Raw genomic sequence first — 26,225 nt, 5'->3', positions numbered from 1 at the left:
AAAGTCAGAATGGAATTAGAAAGGGAAATGCCACTCGGGAATCTGCTGGTGCCGCTCTCATTTATGCTCGTGCTGCTACTGTAATGGAGCTGCTGCAGTTTAGGGACTCTCTTACTTGGAAATGGACCCTCTATCGTTTTGTTAAAAAGAAAGACGCCGGGGCTTCAAGAAGTGCTTGTACCGTGTTATACTAGCCCTTAACTCTGGGAGGAGAGACTTCCTGGCAAGCATCCCGTTGCTGGCAATGGGACTGGCTGCTGCTACTAACTTCACGAGAGGCTAAATTAAACCGCCCTTTATTTGCGAGGACACCTTACGAGCCTGTATGAATACGTGTTGTGTGTACATGTCGTGATGTGTGAGCTCAGAGATTGCGTTTAAGGACTTGCTCATGTACCAGCTGTCTTTGCCGGGTTAGGTGAACTGCTGTTTAAAAGGAAGGCAGCAAAATCTGTATCCAGTGAAGCCGTTTTACTTGTTTTTTTTTTTATTTTAACATTGACTGCATCATCTTTGTTCGATGCTATTTTGAACATCATGAATGTCACCTTCTTCTCTTACATTGTAACTTCTAAGGGATAGTTCAGGCAAGTAACTATCACCCTCCAGCTTCAGCTTCCTTGTTAGAAAACACTGATTTAGTTTAGGTTTTCCGTTGTTGTGTTTTTGTTACTGTTTTTTGTTTGTTTGTTTGTTTTAATCCATTTTGTCCCTTACATATTCTACAATACTCCATTTTTAAAAACACAGATTAAATATATTTAGCAGCTTACTTTTTATTATCATTTCATTTTTTCCCCTTTTTAAGCTGCAGTGAAACCCTTGTCACCTGTAGAACCACTGAAGCTACTAAATAATATGGAGTCACCTATGAATTCGGTTACAGAAAATCAGGACTGTAGCCAAAGTTGTGATAAATCTGAAGAAAGGGACTCGAAGCTAACAGTGAATGCTGCTGATAAGAGCAGGACAGAGTATTTGTATGAAGATCCTGAGATGGAGGAAAACAGAGACAATACCACAAACGAAGGTGTTTCTCCAGAGGCTGGGAAAAGAACATATCAGTGCGAAGGGGACGGAGAAGAGCTGCAGCTGAGCGGGGTGGACGGGGGCGAGGTGTCGCCGCCGGCCTTGCAGGATGCCCTGCAGTCACAAATCAAGCAGAGGCTGGCGCTGCTCCACAGAGCAACAGATTTTACCTTCACATCTGGCCTGGCTGCACAAGTTGCTGCCAGGTCTCTTACTTTTACTACAATGCAAGAACAGACTTTTGGAGATGAGGAGGATGAGGAGGAAGAAGAGAAGATCCAAGAGAATGAAAACCTGATTGAAGAATGTGGGAATGAAGATAGAGGCTCTGAAAATGAAGAAGTGGTACAGGTCTGACCTGAACTTTCTTAGGCCTATAGCAGGTGATTTTGATAGAAATAACTAAGGTGGGAGTTTGAAGATCAAAATGCTAGGTGGAAAAATGGAGACCTAAATGTAATGCGCCTTGTTCCCTAAGAACGGTACACTAAATAAGACCTTAAGCATATTGAGAATTTGCAGGTAAGAGGAATTTAGGTTGCACCTGACAAATAGTTGGCTGGTGCCTCTTGAAGACCCTAGCGGTGGGTTTGGGAATTTACCTAAATATTTTCCCCTTTATTTATTTATATTACAATGTGTTTGTTTTTGTTTTCTAAAAATAAGGAAAAATAACGTATTGAATTTCAACAGACTATGTTTTTGCTTTCTGACTGTGTTGTTATGGTATTAATGTTAGTTACAACAAAAAAAAGAAGCCAGGACGTTTCTCTTGGAAGAACTTGAACTGTTCCCTGTGATCCGCTGCTACCACTTTTGTTTCAGTTCTTGTGTCTGCAGGGTATTGGCGAAGCCACCGCAGGCATCTGTGATTCTGTAGCCAGTGATGCTCCCAAGGAAAATGTAGAATTTTAAATAAAAACATGGAAGAGCCAGTATTTCATGTGTCCTGGGGTATGGGGCTGCAGTCGTATAAAGTTAGTCGTCCTTCATATTAAGGTTTGTTGAGAATTTTATGAAGGGTTAATAAATGATTTCAAGATGTTGTAATTCATGTTAGAGAAATACGAAGTATATGTTAGAGAGGGCTATAAACGTGTCAGTAGAAAGTAGTGTAGGCAGCGAGAATTTATCTGTTGGGTTGATGATAGATGAGAGTAAGATAACAATTTATTAAAACAGCTATTAATTATTTGTTAACCTTTTGTAAATTGAACCTTAATATGTTTGATTTGTATTATTTGCCCGGGTGTACAGTTTATTGTACATTTGTTTTTACGTCCTGCAGTAATTTTTCTTGCAGCTAGGTCAGCTTCTCCTACCACGTGCAGTGTTTTGTTGGAGGAGCCTGTTTGATTTCCCTAGCGTTCCTTCCTTCTTCCTTCGATCACAGCTATAAGCTGTGTGGCCAGGACTCCGTGAGGGAGCGCGAACTGGGCATCTCTAAGGTGCGCCTCGTAGCCTGGTTGGCTCCCGAGCCTCCTGCATGCCTGGTATGAGGCTAAGTGGGTTTTGTCTCTCTCTGTGGCGCTGCTGTGGGGAGAAGCTGCTTCCTGGGCCTCGCCGCTGCGGCTCCCCGCTGCCTCGCGAGGACAAGGCGCCTCTCACCTCGCTGGGCGGTGGGAGCGCGCTCCCTCCGCATGGAGTACCCTGCCTGCAGCTGGGGGAATTTCCCGTCGGAAATTGCTCCAGCGGCTCCGGAGGGCATTGCCTCCTCGAAGGCGACGGTGCTGCAGGGTAACAGCGTGCGGATGTGGGGGTCAGAGCAGGGCCTGTCCCAGGGCCTCGTGGGGCGGCTGGCGAGGGCAGGGGCAGAACCCTTGACCTCGTGCTGGAAAACAAGGCCGTCCTTTCAGCTCCCTGCTCCTCTAGCAGTGATTTCATAGGCACGCTGTGAGGGTAAATACGTGGCTTTCTTCACAGACCCTAACTGGGTAAACAATAACTTACAGAAAAGGAAGCGAGTCATTTTTATTTTGACACTGTAATGTCTGTCTTCTCCCTCACAGACAGCTTTTGGTAAGAGAGCGTTTCGACACGACTCCAGGAATATTGTATGCTTTGCTCTTTGGAATCTCAATATCTGAATGGACAATAGCTAAGCGTCCCCTTACAGGCAGAATCTGTTTTGCCCTAGGCTCGAAAAAGTTAAGCTAAGGAAACAAAATACTACCTTATTTTCTGTGTGTCAAGCAATTGGTTTTTTTTGAAGTCTAGAACCACTGCTTTGGGTAAATCGTCTGTGTCTGAAGTGCTGCCAGTGCTTCTGAAAATGAAGTCTTCCTCGTGCTTGACTTGAGATCTCCGAGTTCACTAAGTGCCCAGATATTTTTGTTCCTAGATAATTGTTCTCACTGCCTAATAGTATAGTCAGTCAATAAGTATCACATGGAGTGCAATTCAATTAACTCACCCACCAGTATCTCATGATGAAATGTTGCGTATCCCAAAATTTCTTTCTTCCACATCTTTCCTACGGGATCCAAATCTTACTGTGTAATATAGAGTGCTACGATAAAGCTTGCAAAAAGATCAAGTTTCGGTTATGAAGTATCATTGCAGTCCCAGCTTTTGGCAGCCAGCAGCAGCAGCAGTACTGCTGCCAAGGCAGACTCCACGTCTTTCCTTCACTCTCATGCCTCAGCTGAGTCCGTGCAACTTTTTGTGGCCATGGTATCCCCCAGCTCGTTGAGTCTGCTCAGGGTAAAAACATCACCCCCCTTTTTTTTTTTTCCATCTTATTTCAATGATGCATGTACCCCAAAACAGCACATACTGTGATGTAGGGCTGAGGTTCAGGTTCTCTAACATGTTTGTTAGTGGCAAAGACAGCACGCTGTGCAACTATAGCCTTGACATTAGACATGGGTATGATCGAAGTATGCATTTTTGGAGCAAGTTGTGATCCTGTTTTGAACAAAAGAGATTCTCTACAAGCCATTTAACTGATTTATGTGTAGATAAAACCCAGTCTAGATTGTAACATATATGTGCACCTGGGGTCATCTGCTCTTTTATTTAATATTCTCCCCTCAGAAGAATATGGCTAACAGTCCCCAACACACAAAGCACCGATCCCCTTGATTTGAGAACTGGCTTCCAGCTACACATACATAGCCTGTCATGACCCCGATTTTCTCTTGCTGTCGTCTGAAAGGACTGTGCACACGTGCTACAGATTCCTTCAGGAACCTGACAGATTTCTTGGCAATCTTCATTTATTTATGCATTTAAAATAATACATAAGAGAAACACACCATAGTTTGTTTTAGAACTAAAGAGTTTCATTAATATATTGAGCATGTCAAGGTCTGAGTGTTGTCTTGTATTCTTTGGCTTACTAATGTAGAGAGGGATTTTTGTAAAAACATGGCATTTACTGCTTAGGACTTTGTAACTTTTTGAAATGTGTTAATCAGGAAATCCACAGTAAATGAGTTATGCCAAAGGATATCAGCAGCCAAAATTCTTTGCAAAGAGCAGAGCTAACAGTAAATGGCTTTTCCATCATTCACTTTTAATTAGCAGCTCTGTGAAGTTGTAATGAAAGAAGTAGTTTTGTACAGTTAAATATTATATAATTGCTTCTCCTCCTGACCTGCCTGCAAGCCACTCCAAAGATGGTGTTTGCTTTCCAAACTGGATTGCAATCTAACATTTTTTATGTTGCTTAATTTTACAGCTACAAAAATAGGTAAAGACTCAAATGGGGACAAAGATCTATAGTAAGAACATTAATTTTACCCTTTTTTTTGAACGTATTCAATTCTGGCAGAAATGAAAGACTGATGCAATGGGAGCAGCAGATGGTTCCAAGCCCTTCAGCAGGCCAGAACGTGCCCGTGCCGGCCCTGCCCTGCGCTGCGCTCCTCTGGGCGTCTCGTCTCCGCGCAGAGAGCGCCAGGAGGGCAGCGCGGCGGCGCGTGGGCACGGTGAGGGGCCGCAGAGCAGCTGCCCAGGGCAGGGCACGAGGGACCGAGGAGCTCGTCCCGCGCAGGGCTCCTCCCCGCAGCGGCTCCCTGTCCCCAGCAGCCTGTGGCTCAAGGCCTTCGGAAGACGGTGGTGGCGGCCACCGGCTTAACGGGCCTCCAGGGAATTTTCTTCCACAAATCTGTGCAGCCTCCTGCTTGTCCCGCTCGTCCTTATCACGGTCTTTTGCATACTGTGAGACTAGCCAGTAACTTCTTGAAATTTTTCTTTCCTGAACTGAACAAGCCCATGTCTATGGGTTCTTCCAGAGAAGAGGGTTCTTCCACCATTTCAGATGCTTTCCTTAGAAATCTGCCCAAGTGGTGATGCAGCACTCCAGATGCAGCCCCACCAGTCCTGAGTAGGGATAATAGTCGCCTCCCATAAAGCACCAAGCCATTTTTGAGTTCATCTAGGAATCTAGAAATCTTCTGAGATTTTGTTTATCCCCAGCTACTAAGATGACAAATGAAAATATTTGGTCTGATGGAGGAGAAATATTTATTCACTGTCAGGAGAATTTGGTTCGACAGTGTTTTTCTTTGCTAACAAAACAAGAACTTGTTAAATCAAAATGATCTTCCAACAGCTGCCACCTGGTCTAACATAAACAAGAAATGCCAAAAAACACTTGTTTAAATTTCAGCTTGACTTTTCAGAGATGTTCTGATTTCTGATGAATAAGCATGTATCAAAATATATTGTTGCATGAGAATCATGGGAGTGGATATATGGATATCACAGATCAAACTAAAGGCTGACTTAGCAAATTTTGAAGTGCCTGGAGACATCCTTATATTCACGACCTTTAATAGTCTCATCTATATGTTTTTATTCTACCACCTCGAATTTTAAAATTAAAAAAAAAACTCTTTGATTTTATTGGCTTGGAAATTTGTGCAGTAATCACATGAGTGGTAAAAGTACTGTGATGGTAAGAGATAATCAGACAAGGGTCGTAGGTAGGGGCAGTGCCTCTCTACCTGTGAACTCTGCCTCGTGAAGAGGGGCAGCAGTGTAGTTTGAGGTGCAGATACTCAGCCTAACTGTTGAGATATTGTGTGTGACCCTTGATGTGGCCATCTCCAAGCTATAGGCAGGCTTGTCAGAATAAAATTGGACCCCATGGTTTGAATGCTCTCTCAGCCCATTTTACACTTGCTGAATACAGAATTCTGAAGAAGCAACTATAACTTAGGAGACGAGACACAAAAGGAGTTTTTTTGTCTGTTACAAAGTGGCTTTTTTAATATGGGTTGAATGGGACCAAATCAGGAATACTTTCACTCCTATGAAAATCTAAAACATGAAGATGAAGAGGGCACACCAGCAAGCCTATTGAAAACATTAACAGTAATTCCTGTCAGATACCCATATACCACTCAGTAGATAGCTTTAGTATACTTTTTTTTTAAAACGTATTTCAAGTTATAGAGACAAGATTTAGGGTTTTTGTTTGTTTTTATTGTACATACATGTTTTGATGTACGAAGTAGAAGTCTTTGCTGTGGACCTGAGCCTCATGGAGCAGGTCCTGACAGGAGTTTCTGTGACACAAACGATAAATATTTATAAGGAGTGACAGGAGCCAGGGCAGACAAACAAGGGGACTAACGTGGTGACCGTGGTTGAATGGCCCATGCCATTTGTAGGGTTTTCTCCTTGCATTTATACTGGGTAGACAGAAGTTTTTAAAGATGAGTTTGGGCAAGATAGTGTTACTGTAACAAACTGAGCCAGTCCATCTTTGAGGCCTGACCGTCCATTTTTGTGATAGCCGGAGAGAAGAGAGCTCCTACTCAGAGGCCTGGTGAACGGTGCGGCTTGAGCCGTGTGTGAGGAGAGGCCCAGGCGCTCACGGGCCTGCCAGTGCTGCCAGGAGCGTCTTGTGCTTTACTGCATCCTTTATAAACGTGATCAGCATATCCCGACCTTTGTAACTTCTCAGCTTTTATTCGTAGGGCCTCACGGGGAAGTCGCCTTTAGGGGATGTGCTCCAGGGACGCTACCGCTACCGCAGGCTGCCTGGCTGCTGGCAGTCCCTGCTGTGCAGGCCCAGGCCCTCCCTTAGGATGGTGTTGGCCGCCACGCAGTGAGGTAGGGCCTGGCCGTGGCTGTAAATGCCTCCGTTCTTTAGCTCCATCAGCTCCCTGACCACACAGCCGAGAGAACCCGAGACGGCGCAGGGGACGGGAGGGACTACGTGCCCAGCACGAGGAGGATGCTGTAGCTCAGCTCTAAGTCCCTTGCAATTATATCATTACTGTTTCCATGCTGACAAGTACCTCACTAGCATCCGTGCTGAAGCAGGATCAACTCAACTCCATATGTTACTTTACTCAGCTCCATATTTTGTGTTAGTGAAGTATTTATCATTTTCCTAAGTCATTTTGACCCTTGCCTATTTTTTGCTCTTCAGGCCTAACCTGTCTAAGACTTGTTGTGTCTCAGTCTAAGGTCTCTAGGAAGGGATTACTGTGCTGCCAGTAAAACACAAATTATCTGGCAGATCTCTGGTATTTTTTTTTTTTTACCCTTCTGGTCTCTGTGACACCCACAGTTCTTTGCCTTTATCACTGCTCCCGGGTGCAGTTCCGATTTTAAAATAATACCTTTTTTTCTTACATGTTTTTAGCACAACTTGATTCTTGCGTACCTTTCGGCACTGAATGAATAGGTTTAGAAATGTATGTTGAATTTCTCAAGATCACGTGATTTAGCATACTAACTGCAAGCTATCCCACAGAGAACTGAAACAGAAGACGGACACCAAAACACGAATAACATCCTGCAACTCAAATTTATACCACCTTTTTCTTTCTGTCTGTTTTATAAGCATTTCTGGATTACTGAAAAACATGATATGTTTTAGAAATAATCACAATTGTAGCACAGCGTCCCCAGATAGTTATGTTATTTGTTGGCCTGACTCATGCACAGATCTTAATATTTAAAGACCTGACCTCCAGCTGCAGGGAAGAGAGCAGAGAACAACTTCAAGTGTCCAAATAGAAAGTGACCAATGCTTTCCTTCAGCTCTTGCTATCAAAAAGAGGTCTGTTCCTAAACAAACAAAAAGAGAAAAGTCCGTGCTTAAAATCACGCATCCGTAGTAATTGCTAACAGAGATTCATCCGTGTCATTTGGATGGAGTCACTATAAATGAGCCGCTGTTTATCATGTTTTATTTGTGTGTTTCTTAAATAAAATAAAAGGCCTTTCATGTCTAGTTACACAATTTCATATTTACTCCGGGATGAATGCCAGAAATCCATCGATTGTCCTCAAGATCTTTCATCCACAGCCACAGATGGTCAAACTTGGGTGAGTTCAGGCCATCCAGCTTCTGTGCTGCTCAGGATGCTGAGGACACTTAGTGTCCCAGGCCTGGCAGGTGGTAGAGGTCTGGCCCCCATGGATTTGTGCAGAGGGAAACTTGTACAGGAACAGGAAGCCTTAAGGTGCTCTTTAGACATTGGCTCTGCCTTCCTCTACTGCAGGCATCTATGTCACTTGCACTCACACTTGTAAATGTATTTTCTCTATGTTGCCTTCTTTGTAAGCTATACAAGCCAAACTCTTTTTAGTTTTCCTTCCTGGTTTACTGTCTTACAAGGTACCAGGTAATGAAGTTTCCAATAGAAACAAAAGAATTAGTGGCCACACCGAAAAATCCTGGACCTGGACACACATGGGCTAGAGAGGCCCTTCTGGTTTAACCATTTCTGGAAAGAATTATACCAGGCTGATTGCCTGTGAGAACAGGGAACTAGATTTGATGTCTCTGAAGGTATCTTTCAAACTTCCAGTTTTGTTCTGTTTTTTTTTGTTGTTGTTGTTGTTTGTTTGTTTTCTTACAACCACAGCAGCTGCCCAGCCTTAAGCCTTAGGACCTGTGGGCACGAGCAGTTGGGCTTAAACCTTCCCCACTCTCAAAGAGCCTGTGTTTTCAGAACACAGAATCGATCTCCTGCTGCTCGATCTCCTCCTTTCCAATTTTTATTGAACAGTAATAAGGGTTTGTGTCTTAATTTTCATCCAAAGGGTTTCTGTAATTCTGGTTTTCTGCTATTTGTTTATTTTTCCTTCATTTTTGTTGTACATGCACAGTGCCAGGTGTCACCGTGAAAACCTTCCCTGGCAAACAGACTGTGTTTTTTGCATATCAAACTTCAGTTATTTACTCAGGAGCTAAATACAAACTTACTTTTAATTAGATAGTTATCTAGTGACAAGAGAGCTGAATGCTGTTGTACCATGTATGTTCAATGGAGGTATTTAAAATGCGCCCTGATTTAACACCCTTACCTAGAAGAGCTGCTGCACCTTGTTTCCTCGTACAGCGCCTTTGCACTGGAGCTGCTGCCAGTGCCTGTGAGCCCTTCTGTCCTATCTTAAACACAGAAACATATACATGTCCCCCACCATTTTTGCAAATAGGGCCGTAGGGCAGTATGGCTTGCCAAGGAAACCACAGTGAAAGCGAGGGGCCTGGCTAGGATGCTGTCATTTAGTTATAAATGGAAGGTAAGTGAAGAGGCAGTGTTTCCGAGAGCAAGCTCCAGCGCGAGCTCCTGGCAGGGCCGCAGAGGGAGATCTCATGCGATACTCCGAAGTTCACAAGTACCAGGAAAGATCCACAGTGTCTCTCTGGTGTGGAGACAGGAAGTGCGCACCAGACCAGTAGTCTTCAGAAGAGGAATAAAACAAATATTTTATCTCCGTGTTTTTTTCCACAGACTCAGTCCTGCTGTGCTGGGACATCCCGCTCTGTGTCAGCCCATCTCCAGGTCTGTGCCTTTATGCTCTGCACCATGTCAGTCTCTTTCAGCTGCCGGTTCTCAGGGCACACGCGCCTTGCACAGGTGAAGCCCCTCGCGTTCATCCTGGTAGCCGTGCGGCTTGCACCCAACCTGCCAGGCACCGTGCTGATCAGATCGGCCTTGAGCGGGTTCACATCGGCAGTGCTTAAAGCAGCCTGGCCCAGGGAAGGCTCCAGGAATTAATGTTTGGCGCCAGATACAGGTAGGAGCAGAGGGACACGAACCACTTGCATTCACAGGCTTCAGCTGTTTCCTTGCAGCAGCACTTCCCGCCTGTGGCGTTTTACAGTCCCTCTTGTTTCTCTTTTTCCTTATTTTCCCATTTTACTTCCTTCTTCTTTCCTAAACATATGAATCAGGACCTAAAGCCTTCTTTAGCGTGTTTGATGATGTGCATCACCACGAATGTTTTTATTTGGGGAGGGAGGCGGGCTGAGTTTCTCCATTTCAGAACTCAGATCTCTCTAATTTAGTTCTAACCCCTTTTGATTCTTTAGCGTCTGTAATAAAACTACCCCTTGCTACTGTAAGTATCATTTTTTCCTCCTTATCCTGTATTTGTGACAGCTGCCGAGGTGGCCCAAATATGATTTATCTGCCCTTCAAATAGTAATGATTGAATGGGAGAGGGGATGCTCCTACAGGGAACCAGAAGCGCTGTATCAGCACTGCATTTGATCTTTTATAGAGAAGTTTATTTGTAATTCCACCTTCCCCGGAGATGCATCTCATTTTAAGCATTCTTGGCAATAGTTTGTTTCTGCAGCATGTGTGAGTGGCCCTTTCATACAAGCACTTCAGTATTGGGCACTGTTTGCTCTTGTCTATAAAAGCAATGCCTGCAGAAAGAAGAGTTTTCAGTGTGGCGCGTGCTTCTGGCTGCATCGTCCCTTAGTCTCTCAGAGGACTCTACTGTATGTGAAAACATTACCAACTCCTACCAAAATCTCACACCAAAAATCTTACCAAAATCACATGAGTATCTACATAGAGGTCTAGGGGGAGAACAATGTGTCAACTGAGGAGGCTGGAAGCAGTAGATTTTTGGCCTAGGAGCTAATCTTGGGTGCTCTGCAGGAGATAACTGCTCTAATTGCCTCACTGACAGATTCCTAAGGAATAGATTTGCTCTGAAGCACTAAAATAAGGGTGACAGGGCAAACTGGCTCCTTTTATCCAAAGCTTTGTGACTCCCTCATAGTTCTTAGACTGCTGCTGTTAGGAGCTGTGATCGGTACCCAGTATCAGACTCCTCTTCCTGTTCGCTCTCCCTGTCTTGCCATTAAGGGTAACAGCTGTTGATCCCTCTTCTTACTTAGATGTCACTTGCTCATCCCTCTTAATTCATATCATCAGGAAGAAAAGCTTGGATATGACTGGGGAAGAGGGGAAATCATTTAATCTTGAAAGGCAGGGGGCAGCTTGGTGAGGCAGGGGTATTTTGATGTATTGAACCTTGCTGCCTATCGGTGCATAATTTGTTGTACAGTAGAAAAATCTTGTTTATGTTTTGCTATTTCCAGATTTGTTTGGTTCAAGTTTTTTTTTGGTTTTTGTTTGTTTGTTTTTCATATTGAACACTGAGCAGATGCAATTGCTGCTGTTAGAAAGGGAAGCCCGTCTACTGAGAAGGGTCTGTAATGATTTTCTTCACTTCTTGGAGAGTTTTTGACTGCTAAATTGCCTGGGTGTATTCTTCATGTACCATATGCAAATATTCTTCAGGAAGTGATACTACCACTTCAGACAGTCAGTATTTTCTATGTAAGAACTGTACGTTTCCTATACTGCCAAGAATGTATATATATATATATATCTATGAAGACTTAAGATTGTATCTTTTTGAGCAATTCTCTTTCTTTAGCCGTCTGAAACTTTCTTCCTGTTTCTCAAGTTCTCTGCTAATTTATTAGACACTTGTGTTATATTGTGTACTTTTTGTATTGCCTGTACTGCTATATTTCTCCTTTCCCTCATTAAAACCTGTTCTTCTCATCTTTCTACTGTGCTGCTTTATAGAGCAAATACTTGTACCATATGAGGGAACCCCATCTGTTGAAAGCCCATCTTTCAGCTCTCTTTATGATGTTCTTCCACCAATCCCAACATATAACCAGTAATACTGCAACTGCTACTCTGCCGTTTTAAGAGTCCCTAGGGCTGCTTGGAGCATACTGGGCACTAAGACAGCGAGAAAGTTACATGTGAGGGATCATGGGATGCTACCAGTAAAAATAAATGGACAATATACAGAAAAATGTACTGAGAGAGAAAATCTGTAAGTGCCTTGCATGAGTGTTTCTCCTGATATGTGCTTAGAAGCTTATGAGAGCGCAGATTTCAAGGAAAGATTTGGAAAAGGAATCTAAGGGCACCTTGTTTCTAGAGATGTGGCCTTCAAATTAGGGCATTTAGTTCTCCTGAGGTCTCTGTCCTTATCTTGCACGTTCAGAAATGTGTAGAAACCCCAGTTTTCTCTGGGTGATAAATTGAGGACAGAAAGAGAGCTGAAAGGTGTCACCTTCTTTCATACCTGAAGCCCGCTGTCTGTTGTGGTTCAAAACCATTTTGTGGACATCCTTCAGGAAGTTAAAAACTACTTGGTCTGCTACACATGCAGCTGAAGTGATGGTGCTTTCTTTTTCCTCCCTATGAAAAGCACTGATGCTGCCATAAGAAAATACTTCTGTTTTTTAGAAGACCTGTGTGAACCCGGTGTGCTTGGCCTGGTCCTGCATTCTAGAAGGGGATCTTCCCACATTCTTCTCTGCAAGCTTCATTTTATTCTTTTTCTCTTATTGGCAAATTCCAATAAACTATAAGCAGGAGTAAGAGCTGAACCTCCAGGTTCCTCACAAGAAAGAGAACATGCTGTTTTATACATTTACCCTTTCAAAGGACAAACATTTGGCAACTTAAAAATGCTTCATCAAATAGATGTGGGAGATGATCCCTTTGTCTGGACTTTCTGCCTGGGGTACTAGAAAAATCTGCTTTTATTGAGCGCTTTAATTTAAAGTGGAATGCAACTTTTTTTTGGCTACAACTGCCTGCTAAGGCAGGCTGCGTTTGATGCCACTTACCAGGCCATTTACAGTCACTCAGCCAGCAGGAAGGAGGCTGCTGTCTGCCTGCATGAACTGCTGAAGAGGTAAGAAACTTCCCCTTTGGCTAAAGCCTTCTTTACAGCACAAGACAAGACATGTTCATGACAGGAATGGCTACTGTGAATGCCAGGACATACATGGGGTGTCCTTCATCTGCAAATTACATTGGCTTCACTAAGGTCTACCTAACCAGGTAGAGAAGGTATTGCTAGGAGTAACTGGCAGTTTTCCACCAGTGCAAAAGGAACAGGGAAAAACAGTTGCAAACCCCTAAGTAAACGTAACATCTAAAACTCTATCTGCTGTGATGATGATGAAGGAGATGAAGGAGAAAAACTGAGGAAGGGCCAGCAGGAGCTCGGTAGGAGCTGTTTGCTTCCAGCCATTGGAGAAGCAGCTCCTTTATGGACAAGAAAGTGCCAAGAAATCACTCCACGAGCGGATAAAGAAAGTACTACCATTTCTGTATCCTCCAGGCTAAAAGCCAGATCTTCAGTGTTTCATTGATGCTAGTCCCCATTTAGCAATGCAGGATCTCCCTTGCCTTAAAGCTGCCCTGCCAGTATCAGTCTCTCCACAGCCTGGTATGAGGAAGGAAAGACTGCAAAGCTCAACTACCGTGGGCCCAAGGCACTAGAATAAAGAAAGGGATCAGAAGAGGCACATGCACCTAGCATCTGAGCATCTCTCACCTTTTGAATTTGGGAGATTGGCTGGTGAGACAGAAAACATCAGGAGTATCAGTGGTTGGTAAACCTACTCTTCCCTCTGTAAGAAGACACTTCTTTGAGGATAAAATTAATCATTTCATTAGCACTCCCTCTATATTTACAGTAGCACATGCAAATAGTCGTGTTGCCTTGGTCTTCTCATGGGGTCCTCATCACTCTCTTGGTCTTTAAGGCTGCTTTCCGCTTGCTTATGTGTTCACAGCTTGTGTGTAAACAACCTAAAGACAATCCCAGTGGTAGCATTTAGGGATATCTTGTCACGGTGCTGTGGTAGCAAGGAGAAGAAATGCACCTGTAGAGCAGCCCCAGCTCTTACCAGATGTGAAATTTCTTAGGTTAGAGAATATTCAGGAATAGCTGGCTCCCTGTGCCTGTTCGTACAACTTATCAAGTTGCATTAGGGATGCTGCTACAGTGGGAAAGGTTTAGGAAAATTCTAGTGTAGAGGACATAAAGAGGGAATTCCATGGGCTAGTGCAGCCTTTCCAGTCACTCCAGGAGGGATTTACAAAAGCATTCCGCCTCAACATGGATGTCCTCACTCCAATCAAGAGAATTTGCCACTGACTTTGAGGGAAACCAAGGTAAGACAATAATTAATGCATTTGAAAATGCTACTGTTCATTGCTTGCTGTATTTAACCCTTGTCTTCTCTGTCTTCTCTACAACTCCAGTAATTTTTGTGTGTACACATGAAGTGACAAGCCTCATTCAGAAAAGAAAAGTAACTTTAATAACGAGCTGTTCTCCCCCAGTGCTTATAATAAGCGTGAGTTATTGGTTTCACATGCTAAAGAGAAATGCAAGAAAGGAGCAGACCGTCCATGACCTGTCAAAGCTGGCCAAGAGCACCTCAGCAAAAGGCTGCACACCTCACTTTGGGCTATAGCCTGTGGTCTTCTTTGCTATCACTGATGTTCAGCTGCTCTTCAGCTGCTAAGAGCAGCTTTTCAGATCACCCTCACACCCTGCAAGATGCATCGATTATATCAGTAGCGGAACACGGTTGCCTCTGCATCCACACCAGGCACTCTGAGGCTCTGCTTTTGTTATAGGTTTGCAGAACCAGTAAATTACCAATAATAACATGGATCCCAAAAGCTGGGTGATAAATAACATTGCAAAAGTTGCAGCTGTTTCCCCTGTCTGCCCTGCCTCTGTCTCTGCTTTGGCAGTTTGTGCAGAGGAGGGAGCTGTGGCAGCGTTTGCTCTAGCTCCTCGCAAGGCCTCTCCATGGGCTGGACCGCAGCACACAGCTGCGAGTGGTTCAGCCCTCCACCGCTCTTGCCCCAGCTCATGCAGCTAACGTTTCTCCCCTGTAGCTATGATCTAAACGAAGGACTTAGTAGCCAGATAGCTCCTTGCTAAGCAATTGGTCTATTAATTTCAGCTTCAATTTTTATAGGTAGTGCCAAAAAGGTAAATACGGCAGAACCATATTTAAAAGAACCAGGTCTTAGTCAGACCTGTTACAAAGGGAAATTGGTGATGTGCCCAAGATCTTTGCCTGTTTTTTATTTCCTTCTTGCTCAAAATGGGTCTGTAGTTGAGCAGAGTTGGGGTTAGACAGTCCTAACTGCCGAACAAGACAGGAGGACCACACAGGATAATTTGTGAATGCTCCACAAACAAGATTACTGGGATGGGGAGACCACTGTCCTTGTTCACTTGTCCCTGTTCCTCTAAATACTCAGCAAAGAAGCCAAAAGCCTCATAATGAAGTGATTAAACACCAGGATCACTGAAGGTAAAATACCTGAACCTGAAATTGCTCGGAAGATAGTAACCCATGCGGTAATCACTCCTTGTCCTTGCTATTTGTTTCTGAAGGTCTTCGGTTGATTTGCTGTATCCATTGAAAATGTAGTTGGCAAAGAGTAGCTTTCCTTGAATGTACATCTGTCAAAAAAAATGGAGAAAAAATGCAGAATTGACAAGAACAACTGCTCATGCTAAATGAAGAGGGTAAGCTGAGGAAGCAACAAAAGAAATGGTGGCTTGACTACAACCTCACTATGGCTTGCAGCTTCCATCTTTCCTGATTTTGGTAAATAAAATATTTGATTGAGAAATTAAAAAGTAAAATAATCATACTTTTCTAGTTTCTTATGCACAAGATTTTAAAACATGGCATATGGAAGTGTACAATGTAGCATTTTGCCTGGTGCTTCACAGACAGCCAAACACTACCACCATACCACCACCACACCAGTCCTGGCAATATTTCAGCTTAGAAAATTATAGCATGGCATAACATAACGTATTTGATGATGAACACACACAAATAAAGTTGGCATAGAAAAAACTTTTTTTTTCTTTTGTATCCACTGCTTTAATTTAGTACTTTTCACCATTTTATTTTTTAAAGAGAGATAGAAATGGGATATCGTACTTCTAAACTTTTATAAATAGAGATGAACCTTCCTCTTCTAAGTAGTGTAACTAACTCATTAGGGAACAGCTATTTAGAGAAGCAAGGCGATTAAGGTAATTTGATGAACTTAAATCAGCAGGAATTAATTAGGTCTGGTATTCAAAGCCCTAAGGGTTGAAAATGTAGGCAAAATCTGAACCTTCGGCAATTTTCACTCCTTGGAAAAGTAAAACAGGAAACTAAAGTTAATTCAGAACCATTTCAGGAAAATCCAGAAACATTTTTCAGATGTATTTATTTTCTCAGTTTTGAACTTGCTTTTCATTATGAAATAAAGTTCAAGACGTGACATCCATGTGTTTCCTGAGGATGGCATTTGGAGCTGGTTACATTACCAGGACAGCCTCAGCAGAAGAGGTGAGTTAGAAGTCAGTCTTGTCCTGGAAGCTGGAAGTCTCAAAGCCCTGGGATGCCTTTTGCAGCAAGATCTCCACAGCTGACAGCACAGGGGCCTTCTGGAGTTTTAGAGTATTTCTGTTGGTTTTGCATGGGTTTGCTGGTTGAGCCTTTTGTTTTTTTAATGTTCCCAGCCTCAGTATTACCAGAACAAAATCAAGAAAAGGCAGATACGTTTCCCAGGTTGCAAGGTCTGTTCCACATGGATGTAATACATGGATGATCTCAAAATAAGGACTTGAAGAAAAGCCTGTTGAAATAGTATATATATAAGAAGAAAGAAGGTGAGAGTATTCTCAAATTTTTCTCTGTCAGTAGCAAAATGGTGAGTTATTGGACCAAGTTCTCCCTGACACGAGGGCCTGTGTTCTGGCAGTGTAAAGGGACCTTTGTTTAAGGGAGAATTGGCTTCACTGAATTTCAAGCTGTAAGAATCATTGAAGCTGATGTCCTATCCAAATCTGCTTGTGTTGTAGGATGTTCCCAGTGTAACACAATTAGAAACATCTGGCTTATGTCATAGAAGCTCTCAGCATGCAGGACTCCAAGTCAAGACTTTTGAATATTTCAGAGTAATGCATATTTAAGTAACAAAGGATGTATTCACTAGAAGGAAATCTAGAGGATCACTAAACTGTCTGCATCTTACCAAGATGTATTCATCTGCAGCGTAACCAGTAATGAACATGGTGTAGAACTGTGCTTTGTCTGTGGAGGGAAAAAGCATTTTATATCAAGCATTTTATATCAGTTTTATAGGTAAAGTTATTATGATGGCACTGTTTTTCCACTGCAAAACAGTCGTCTTTCTGTCTAGTAGTTTGTCCTATTATTCTACATACCTGCAAGTGCTAAAGCTGTTTTGGAGAGAGGCACTCACATGAGTGCAGAATTGGAAGTGATTACCAGGATTTTTTTTAAGTCATGGGCACCATCACACTGTGATAGAGGCTCTCACTTCTCTGTTCTCTTGCTGAAGTCATATTCTACGAGCAGTGTCAGCATCGTCTGAAGGGAATCCCAGAAGCTCTCCTTGGGGCACAACCCGGGTGCGTGTTGGCAAATGGAAATGACAATAAAATCTGGCCGCAGCCACTGATGCTTTGGCTCTAACATAAGATCTTACAATGGTGTGTTTTCTCCTTCAGGAAACTCCTTGCAAATGTTCTGTATTTCCTTATCCTTACCCTTACCCTGTTGTTATTAACATCACTGTTTCTTCCTCAAACATTATCTATAGGTGTTTCTTGCCCAGCTTCTTACTTGTTTTCATGGCAGTACCTATCTTGCTTCCGTAACTGACTCTCCGATTGGGCTCGCCTTCCCTCTACCCAGTCACACTTCTCACTATTCTTCTGATCTGACAACCAGTCTGTCCCATATATATGTGTCCCCTATTTCTCTCTTGTCCTTCCTTGTTCCTGCATGTTCTTTCTTTGTTTAGGGTGGGTCACGGAGAGTAAGAGAAGAAATTTTCAGCCACTTGTAGCTCAGCTTACTACTTCTGCTCCACAGGCTGGGAATCTGTGCTTTGATTTTGTCACTGTTCTCTGGTCTACTCCAGTCTTTGGGTTCTTCATACATAAATTAGTTTCTTCTTGCTGTTTCAAGCCCTTAGGTTTGAATTTAAGTGCCTTTTGCTGCCAAATTGGTATGGAAGCAACACACAACCTTCCTGTCATACTGGCCCGTTTACCACTGGCATCGCTCTGCCGCCAAAATGCAGTGAGATACATACGAGTTCGGGTACGACTTTTGGAGCTTTGGCTCTTTCAGCGGGCTAATGATGAAAATTGCAACCCGTAAATAGGGAGGTAACCTTCTGCCACAGCAGCATTGCCCGCAGGAACAGTGACCTTCTCTGACACGTGTGTTTTCCCTAACGGTACAAAATGAACAGGCTGATAGAAGGGGTCAAAGATGATCTCATGCATTAATAGCAGATGCACTGAAACATTTCTGAGGGAATACACGTCAGTGGGCTGCCTCTGGCAATCACCATTCCTCTCAGATAAAAGTAGCCCTTTTAATTGCAAGTCACCTGGCCGATTCTGTGGCGTGAGGACACGGAGGGATTTCATTATTGCCCACAGCACAAGCAATCAGTTTGTGCCTTCAAGCATGAAGTTAGACTGCGCTTATCTTTGCTTTGCTTGCAGATTGCATAAATGTTACCACTCTGCTCTCCGGTGCTTTTCAAATTCCTGTCACTCTGCTGATGGCCTGTGCAATGTGACTTTCAGAGGCTGGCTATTTTATAGTATGAATAAGAATTGCATCTTCTATGGAGTGTCTTTCTGGCTTGGCTCACTCCTAAAACCCCAGGGGTTTATAGAATAAAATTATGCATTAGCACTGAAGGCAAATTTTTCTCAACCTAAACAGGTAGAGCAAAGTTTATTTAGCCCTAGGGGGGTAAATTTAATCCAAAGCCTTAAAAAATATGAGTATTTGGTGAAAGCCAAGACATAAATTTGGACGGCGGCATTTTGAGGGGGAAATGTTCTTCTTACTCTGCGCTAAACATAGTTCTGGCAAATGGCCTCAGACTGAAATTCTTGAGGGAGTCATAACAAGCAAGCCAGGGCAAAGAGGAGTATTTCCTTCTCCCTGACTAATTCTGCCAAATAGAAAGGTGAAAGGTCAAAGATGAACATTAATGCTAATAAAATTCTGAACTTAGAGCAGGAATATGTCAGAACATACAGCGAGTTCTGGCTACTTTTAACCTTTTGGAGACGGGTGAATTTTAGGTACTGAACACGGGCATTAAGCAATGTACAGAGGTGGTGGTGGGAGTTCAGCCCATACTTGCCCTTTCTGCATCCTTCCAGCTGACTGAAGGAGTAATGTGGGGCTGTCTTCTGAGTCATCAGAAATTCTCTTTGTCCTGCTTTTTTTGACCGAGACAATCATTCTCTGCGTTAATTTTCTTCCTCCTTCCGCCTAGGAGTATACACAGATTATCATTTTTCCCATGTTCGTGTTATGGAAACAATTCCATTGATCCAGACTGCCTCTTAGAGATGCAACGCAGCAGGGTCACATGTATATGTGCATGTGCTTTTGGATGCAGAAGTTTTAAAAAAAAAAAAAAAAAAAAGATTTGGCCACATTAAAGTTCCCTTAAATTGAAACTCCAGAGTTTAAATATATTTAATGGAAGCTTTCTTATTCTTTTGGATTTTGTAATACCACCCTTCTTGGGCTGCTGGTCTGCAAACAAGATAGTTGAAATGTTCTTTTCTGGTTATGGATTGTCTGTGCTGATGGTGACATACAACTTTTACATCACTGTGGGATGTACAGATAGGAATTTGACCTGTGAAATATGAAGTCTAAGTTGCAAGCTCAGTGGTGCTGGAACGTCCAGGTGCTGATCAGCCAGAATGAAACTGCAGGAAAACAATGGGAATTAACAGAACTCAAAAAAATATGCCCCACAAAGAAAGGTGATATAAACTGTATTTGTTTAATACATATAAGTGATGTAGGAGTGTGGGATTATAGTTATGGGAGACAGAAGGGACACAAAGATCTTTATATGACCTGCTCCAGAAAGAGAAGATCAGTCTGTTTTCTATGTCTATGGTAAGCAGAGCAAGAAGTAATAGGCTTTAGCTGTAGGAACAAAAAAAAAAAAAAATAGGAAAAGCTATCAAGCAATGCAAGTATAAAGCATTAGGTTGTATTTTGTGTGGAGACAGGGGCTTCTCCATCACTGAGAGTCTTTGAGAGCAGGTGAACAGCAAGAGAGGTTGTTCCTGGACTATGAAGGACTTAAGAACTATCATTGCAGAAGGTCTGCCTAACCAAAGGGACTACCAAACACAGGAGTGGCTAGTTCAGTTAGATGGCAGTGGCAAAAACCTGGTATTGTCTGATGGCTCCTTGGCTGAATATGGAAAGAGATAATGAGCACTGGAATCGTTAACACACAAACAGCAAAATCATCGCCGCGCACTGAACAGACAGGCAGCCCTAGTCAAAGAAGCAGAAGCAGCGTCGAGCCCGACTGTCCTGTAAATTCCTGCTTAAGGGCAGTCTGCAATAGCTTTTAACAAGCAGAAAACAGTGCAAGCATTTTGCATAGTCCTTGACCTCTATGCATTAACAGAGGATTCCACATCCTGGGCTCATTATCTGAGCATTACATTTACTGGAAAAAAAAAAAAAAGACTAAAGAACCCACATTGTCATCTCGATAATCTGCAGCAGAAAAGGGCAGAAATAATGCTGAATGGTATTCTCAGGAGACTCCCATTCAGCTCTTCAATCTGAAGAAGTCCAAACTCAATGAATGGCCTGAAATAGAATTAATTCCTTTCATGTGGTTGATGAGCTGCAGAATCAGCTCAAACTGTTCAGCTTGTATCGTAATGATTGCACTTAAGAAGTTGGCAGGGCTTTAGTCAGCTGCAGGGCAAATGCAGTTATAGGATCCAGTGTTCCTTTAAAAGGTTTTGGATCTTGAAATGAGCTGGCAGGTTTTCCCTCACATTTTCAGGGCAGTAAGCCCCTCTTCAAGGGACAGGAATCACAGAAGCCTCATGTGTGAAGTTTCTCACCCAGATGGTTAGTGTAACCTGGAAATGTGTGCTGCCCCTCATTACACTGTGTCAGTGCTCTTGATCCCTGGCATCTGGGAACAGCAACACCCAAGCCGCTGGTGGATTTCATGGAATCTGTGTTGCTTCTCCCGTCTCAAACCCGAATCCCAGAACTCTGGCTGGGTGCGTGGGAATGTGGAGGAGTTTGGGAGAGGTTCAGCACAGACTGGGGTTTCTGGAGCTGTGCTGCATGCTCACACGCTGCAGATGGAATATGTAGGTTCTGCTGCACTTCATGCGAGGCCTTACATCTGTGCCTGGCACTCTGCTTTTAGGTCTGTTTTAATTTCACCAGCACAGGTATATCCAGCTGGTATTGATAAGGGTCAATTTCATCCTGTTTCCGCTTTGTTTCCCCTTTATTTTTCTTCCACTGATTTTCTTTCTTATTTGGGGGACTTGTTCCTGTTTGACACCTAGCAGACGGTCACCAGTGGCACAAGCGAGATGTGCAGCCTCTTGCTGGAGGCTGGTTACATTTGCTCTTGTTCCCCGGGATAAACAGAGGATCCAGCCTCAGGGGCTGAAGTCAAAACCTGCTGCCTTGCCTGTGCCCTGCAGAGGTGGTTATAAATCTAGAAATGCAGCCACCGGCCCCAGCCTCCTCAGCTAGCTGCCACGGTATTTAACCAGCACAGTACCTAGTGCAGCACTGACGGATAAAAGCAGACATACAGCTTTAAGTTCATTCCTAAACTGGAATGTGCTGGCCTTCCAGCAGCATGTGTTTGTGGGTGTGTATGTGTGTGCACACACCAGGCTTTGTTACTGTTGGGTTCCTAGGTTTGTTGTCCTAGCAAGTTCTTCATAAATAATGTACGATTATGACTCTGTAAACTGGACAGAAAAAGGCACCTACCTGGGGAATACGAGGAATGAAAATCCCATGCAAAGGGAAAATCAACAGCAGGAATGTTTGTATATATATTTTTTTCAACTCAACATAAACAATGCTTTTGAAAAGACATCCTTTTTTTGCAAAAAAAAAAAAAAAAAGGATGTTCCCTTCCTCGTGCCGCCCCTGCCACACGCCGCGCTCCAGCATTTCCACAGCACAGGAATCCCGCTCTGGCCGGGGTCGTTCCAAGGGGACGGCTGAGGGGAGGGCCTGGCCATAGGGCACGAAGCTCTTGCCAGGATCAGAGAGAAGCGGCTGCCCCGGGAGCGCCCGCGTTACTGTCACGCGTCTGGGAAATGATTTCCTCCGGGCATCCAAAAGGCTACAGAGAAAGCTGCCTCGAAGCAAATGTTTAATATCATGCAGCATTTCCTTCTTGCCTAAAAAGTTGATTAAAACTTAAATTAACTATTTTTTTAATCTATTCTTTTTCTTAAGCACACTTGTGTTTATATAACTGAACAATAGTTATTTCAGTAGGAAATTAAGGATAGGCTCTGTCCTTAGAAGTTTCTAAGCAAAAGCTTTTGATTCATTAGACAGTGAGGGTGACTGTGCTTCATTTTGAAGATTTTTTCACAGTCATCTAAGGAAATCCCCAGAGGAAATTAGTATCTGCCTTGAGAAGAAAACATGTAATATTAAGTAAATTTTCAATTCTACTTCTGCAGAATTTGAAAGACACCATCCCTTCCTAGGAACATTAATTTTGCTTTACAGAAGCCTTACAAATTAAAATATACACCAAATGAAAATATTTAATGTAAGTATTGAAGGTGGTTTTTGAGGCAGAGAACCTTCTCATGAACATTTTTTTTTCTTGCTAATCCTTTGTTTAAGTTTTATGTGAATTAAAGCAACAGCCTTGTCTGTAACTGTTAAGAACAGCTGCACAGAATTATACCAAAGGCTCTTCTAACCCACCCAGGATCCTGGGTCATTGCAAGTTGCTGGTAGCTGACGTGCCCGGAGGAGGAGTGGAAGAAGCAGGACATTTGTAGGACAGTCCTGTTCCTTGTCATCCATACCAGCCACGAGCAGATGGGAATTCAGGGACTTCCTTAGCCAAAACTCTGGCTAGACTATCACATCTGAGAGCTGCCAATGGAGCTAAGCCTCCAAGAATCTATCTAATTCTTTTGAGCACACTTATTTTTTGGCCTTCACAACATCCTGAAGCGAAGAGTTCAACAATTTAATGATGTGAGAAAAAGAATTTCCATTTGCCTTAAATCTGCTGCTTGATCTCATCAATGCTGCCAAATCACTCTTGTGTTTTAAGAAACAATGAATAATCATTTCTTATTCCTTTGCCACACCATTTTTTGTTCTGAGAAGCTTTCAGTTTAGTCCCTTTATTAAGCCACTCTAGTTAGTTCCTTCTTCTGTATTGTGCCATTCCATGTGATATCCTTTTTGGAGAGTTGCTGTGTTCCAGAATCACAAGAATGCTTCCTGGTCTCTTCTTTACCCTTTCACTAACACTCTGTTTATATCATGACTATTGCAAGCCACCGAGCACAGGTTTTCAGAGCTGTATCGACAGAGGAGTCCTAGGTCTCTTACTTTAGTGTCAAGAGCTGTTGTGCCCATTTTTGTTTCTATATTTGTTTCTATATAAATGATAGTATTTGCTTTTGAGCTTCTTAGGAAATGACTATACAAGAACACTGCATTTTCAATCTGTGACTTCAGGTCGAGCTGTATTTGAAAGCTTATTTTGCTCTTGCTCCTAGCAAGTCACCAAACCATATTTGCTACATCTGGCAGCTTTCGTAGCACACTGTGGTCTCTAGAGAAAGTTACTGCTTCTGCAGTGTGACTTTGGTCGAGACTTCTTCAAAGCCTGTCCAGTGAAACTATGCTAAATTGCTCCTGGTCTTTCTGGTGGATTAGCCTGTTCTGGCTGAGCAGGGGGACAGCTGGGTGAATCTCCAATGGAATTGCCTGAGGATAGGTTGAACACTTCCCTGGAAACATCAAAGAAGGCCCCTCTGGTTGATGTTTGTTGTCCAGTATCATTAGAAACGTTTTACGGGTTTTAATAAGGTGAAAGAGACACTCATCTTTGGGGCTTTTTGTTTGTTTGGACCAATCCTTTGTCAGCTGAGAGACAGCTGTCTGTATCTGAGTACTGACCTGAAAACAGATCAGCCATAAAATACTACTTGGAATCCTGATTTTTCTTTCAAATATAATTAATCATTTCCACATGGGAATGCAAAAAAGGTGACATGCAACAGAATCAAGCTGACTTCTGTATCTGGCTAACAGTTCCTCAGAGCTCTTAATGATCATTCTCATCAACTGTGGATCATTTATATTGTGGCATGTTTCTTTTTCTAAGAGGAGCTGTCAGTTCACTGTGTACTTTACTGAGCATTTTCCCACTTTGTTTCCATCAGCTTTATAAGATAAGGTAGTATCTTTGGGGGTATGGAAGGAGTTTTATTTGTTTCTTCATTTTGCTTTTCCTATTTCTTCATATTATTTTGTCATCAGAGAGGGAAAAAATGTTGTTAACATTACCAGGAAAAAAGAAGGTGAGTGATTATAAGTTTTATCTTCTTCAAATATGCAGGTCTGTGGTGTTATACATGGTGAAGTAATGTCATGTGGACTGCTAGTGGCACCCAGTGGACAGAAAAGCTGATCACAGATGGGTGTCCTCAGGAAGATTTTTCCCTCTGTAGGAATACACAGCTCTAAACTGACAGAAATACCCTCACTTTTGCAGTAGCTGGGATAAGAGGATACCTGAAAGGTCCGCTGATCTAACACCACGGCCATTGCTAAAAATGTTCTTGAAGCAAAAACAGGAAGGGTACTTTTTCCTCACCATTATGAGGAAGTGAAAAAAGAAATAACCAAAGACTTAGCAGTGCAGGCTCTCTCCTACTGGGAAGAACCCACTAAAAAAACCAAGCAAAACAGTATCTATGCTGATGTTTATGAAAAGATGTGAGGATTATTAAAATCTGATTGTAACGACACTCTGCGAGACGCAACAGAAGACTGTACTACTTTTAGCCTAGTAGCTGCTCTTGGCTGCCCAGGTGAACAAGACCTGAAGAAGCCTCTCTTCTGCACAGTGTTACAACTTTATTATATTACAAGACATGAAATGTGCACCTTGCAACCAAAACTTTAATGGAATAAATCACCTGTGAAAGATGAATGCATCTCCTGCCAGATACTCAAATACTTTCAAACCACACACAAAAACTAGGCAGGTGCTTACAACTGGCATCAGTGTGTACTATGTCATAGATGTCTTCCTGATTTGCAGAGACCACTTTTCAGAATTTTGGAAAAGTGGAGCTTTTTTCTTTTGTTAAAGACTGAAACATACTGTTGTGTTATATGCTTCAAAACTTTTTTTTTCCACAGATGAAGCAGAAATGTGTTTAGATTAGATTTAGATTTAGGTGTCTTTAGATTAGCACAGACAGCTAGATCTAACACTGAAGTCCAAAGGAAGAAACCATGTTCCTTTTCTTGTGTTGTGGCAATTAGCCACTTGCTTTTTGCCAGGTGGAACGAGAATGGCCCGATGCACCTATAGTCATGAACTGTTACTAGTCATGAACTGTTACTAGATGGGGGACAGCTGGGCTGCTGTGACAATGGTCTGCACTTCTCTCCTCAGAAGTGCAGACCATTCTGCTCTCTGGCTCCTCCAAAGAGACAAGATGTGTCAAGCCCAAAGTCACTCATTTGCAACCAGATCACTGAAAGAGCACAAGAAGTTAATAACCGGTTAGAACAGTTTTCACATACCAAGAACATGCCAGGAGCTACGTTGTGTCTCTCTACCAGTAAAGAACCTTTATGATCCGTATATGCATCTGCAGAGGTGATGTCGTATTTGAGGAGGCGAAAGGAATCCAGACAACTCTGAGGCAACAAAGGAAGCATAATTATATAAGTAGGTGGAAAATTGTGTCTGACAATTAAGCTAATAGCATTCCTTCTAAACAAGGCCTTAAGAACTTTATTATCTTTCGCTTTCAGAGTAGGGAGCAATGGTTCTTCACACAATAAGTTTGGTGACAGAAGTTTCAAATTTTCTGGATTTCTCTTTGCGGTGTTATCTACCTCTTCTTCAAAGAAACAGTTTCTCTGATTTATTAAACTAGATTTCACTGTTATGAGAATAGTGGTAGTACCTGGTCACCGTGCAACCTTTTTATGGTTTCTGATAATGCCCAGGGTAAAAAAAAAAAAG

At 42.7% G+C, this 26,225-nt stretch overlaps 2 protein-coding genes across 2 annotated transcripts in view; one reads left to right on the top strand and one right to left on the bottom strand.

Annotated features, from left to right (window-relative positions):
• The window catches only part of VEZT (vezatin, adherens junctions transmembrane protein), a 44,613-nt gene extending 42,646 nt beyond the window's left edge, over window positions 1-1,967 (top strand). The window contains exon 12 of the mRNA XM_088532952.1: window positions 809-1,967. Within this exon, the coding sequence (XP_088389078.1) occupies window positions 809-1,386 (578 nt within the window). The 3' untranslated portion in view covers window positions 1,387-1,967. The remainder of the gene's footprint in view (window positions 1-808) is intronic.
• Window positions 1,968-8,030: 6,063 nt separating this feature from the next.
• Window positions 8,031-26,225, bottom strand: part of FAM194C (family with sequence similarity 194 member C) — a 32,210-nt gene continuing 14,015 nt past the window's right edge. Inside the window, exons 9-11 of the mRNA XM_088532951.1 lie at window positions 25,778-25,894; window positions 15,416-15,558; window positions 8,031-8,061 (exon numbers count right to left, since the gene is read on the bottom strand). Coding sequence (XP_088389077.1) covers window positions 8,031-8,061; window positions 15,416-15,558; window positions 25,778-25,894 — 291 coding nt within the window. The remainder of the gene's footprint in view (window positions 8,062-15,415; window positions 15,559-25,777; window positions 25,895-26,225) is intronic.

The sequence above is a fragment of the Tinamus guttatus genome, unplaced genomic scaffold (genome assembly GCF_059628265.1).
Source record: "Tinamus guttatus ecotype Peru unplaced genomic scaffold, ASM5962826v1 Tinamus_guttatus_pri_ptg000472l, whole genome shotgun sequence".
Taxonomy (NCBI): domain Eukaryota; kingdom Metazoa; phylum Chordata; class Aves; order Tinamiformes; family Tinamidae; genus Tinamus; species Tinamus guttatus.
This window is presented reverse-complemented; position numbering and strand designations above follow the sequence as displayed.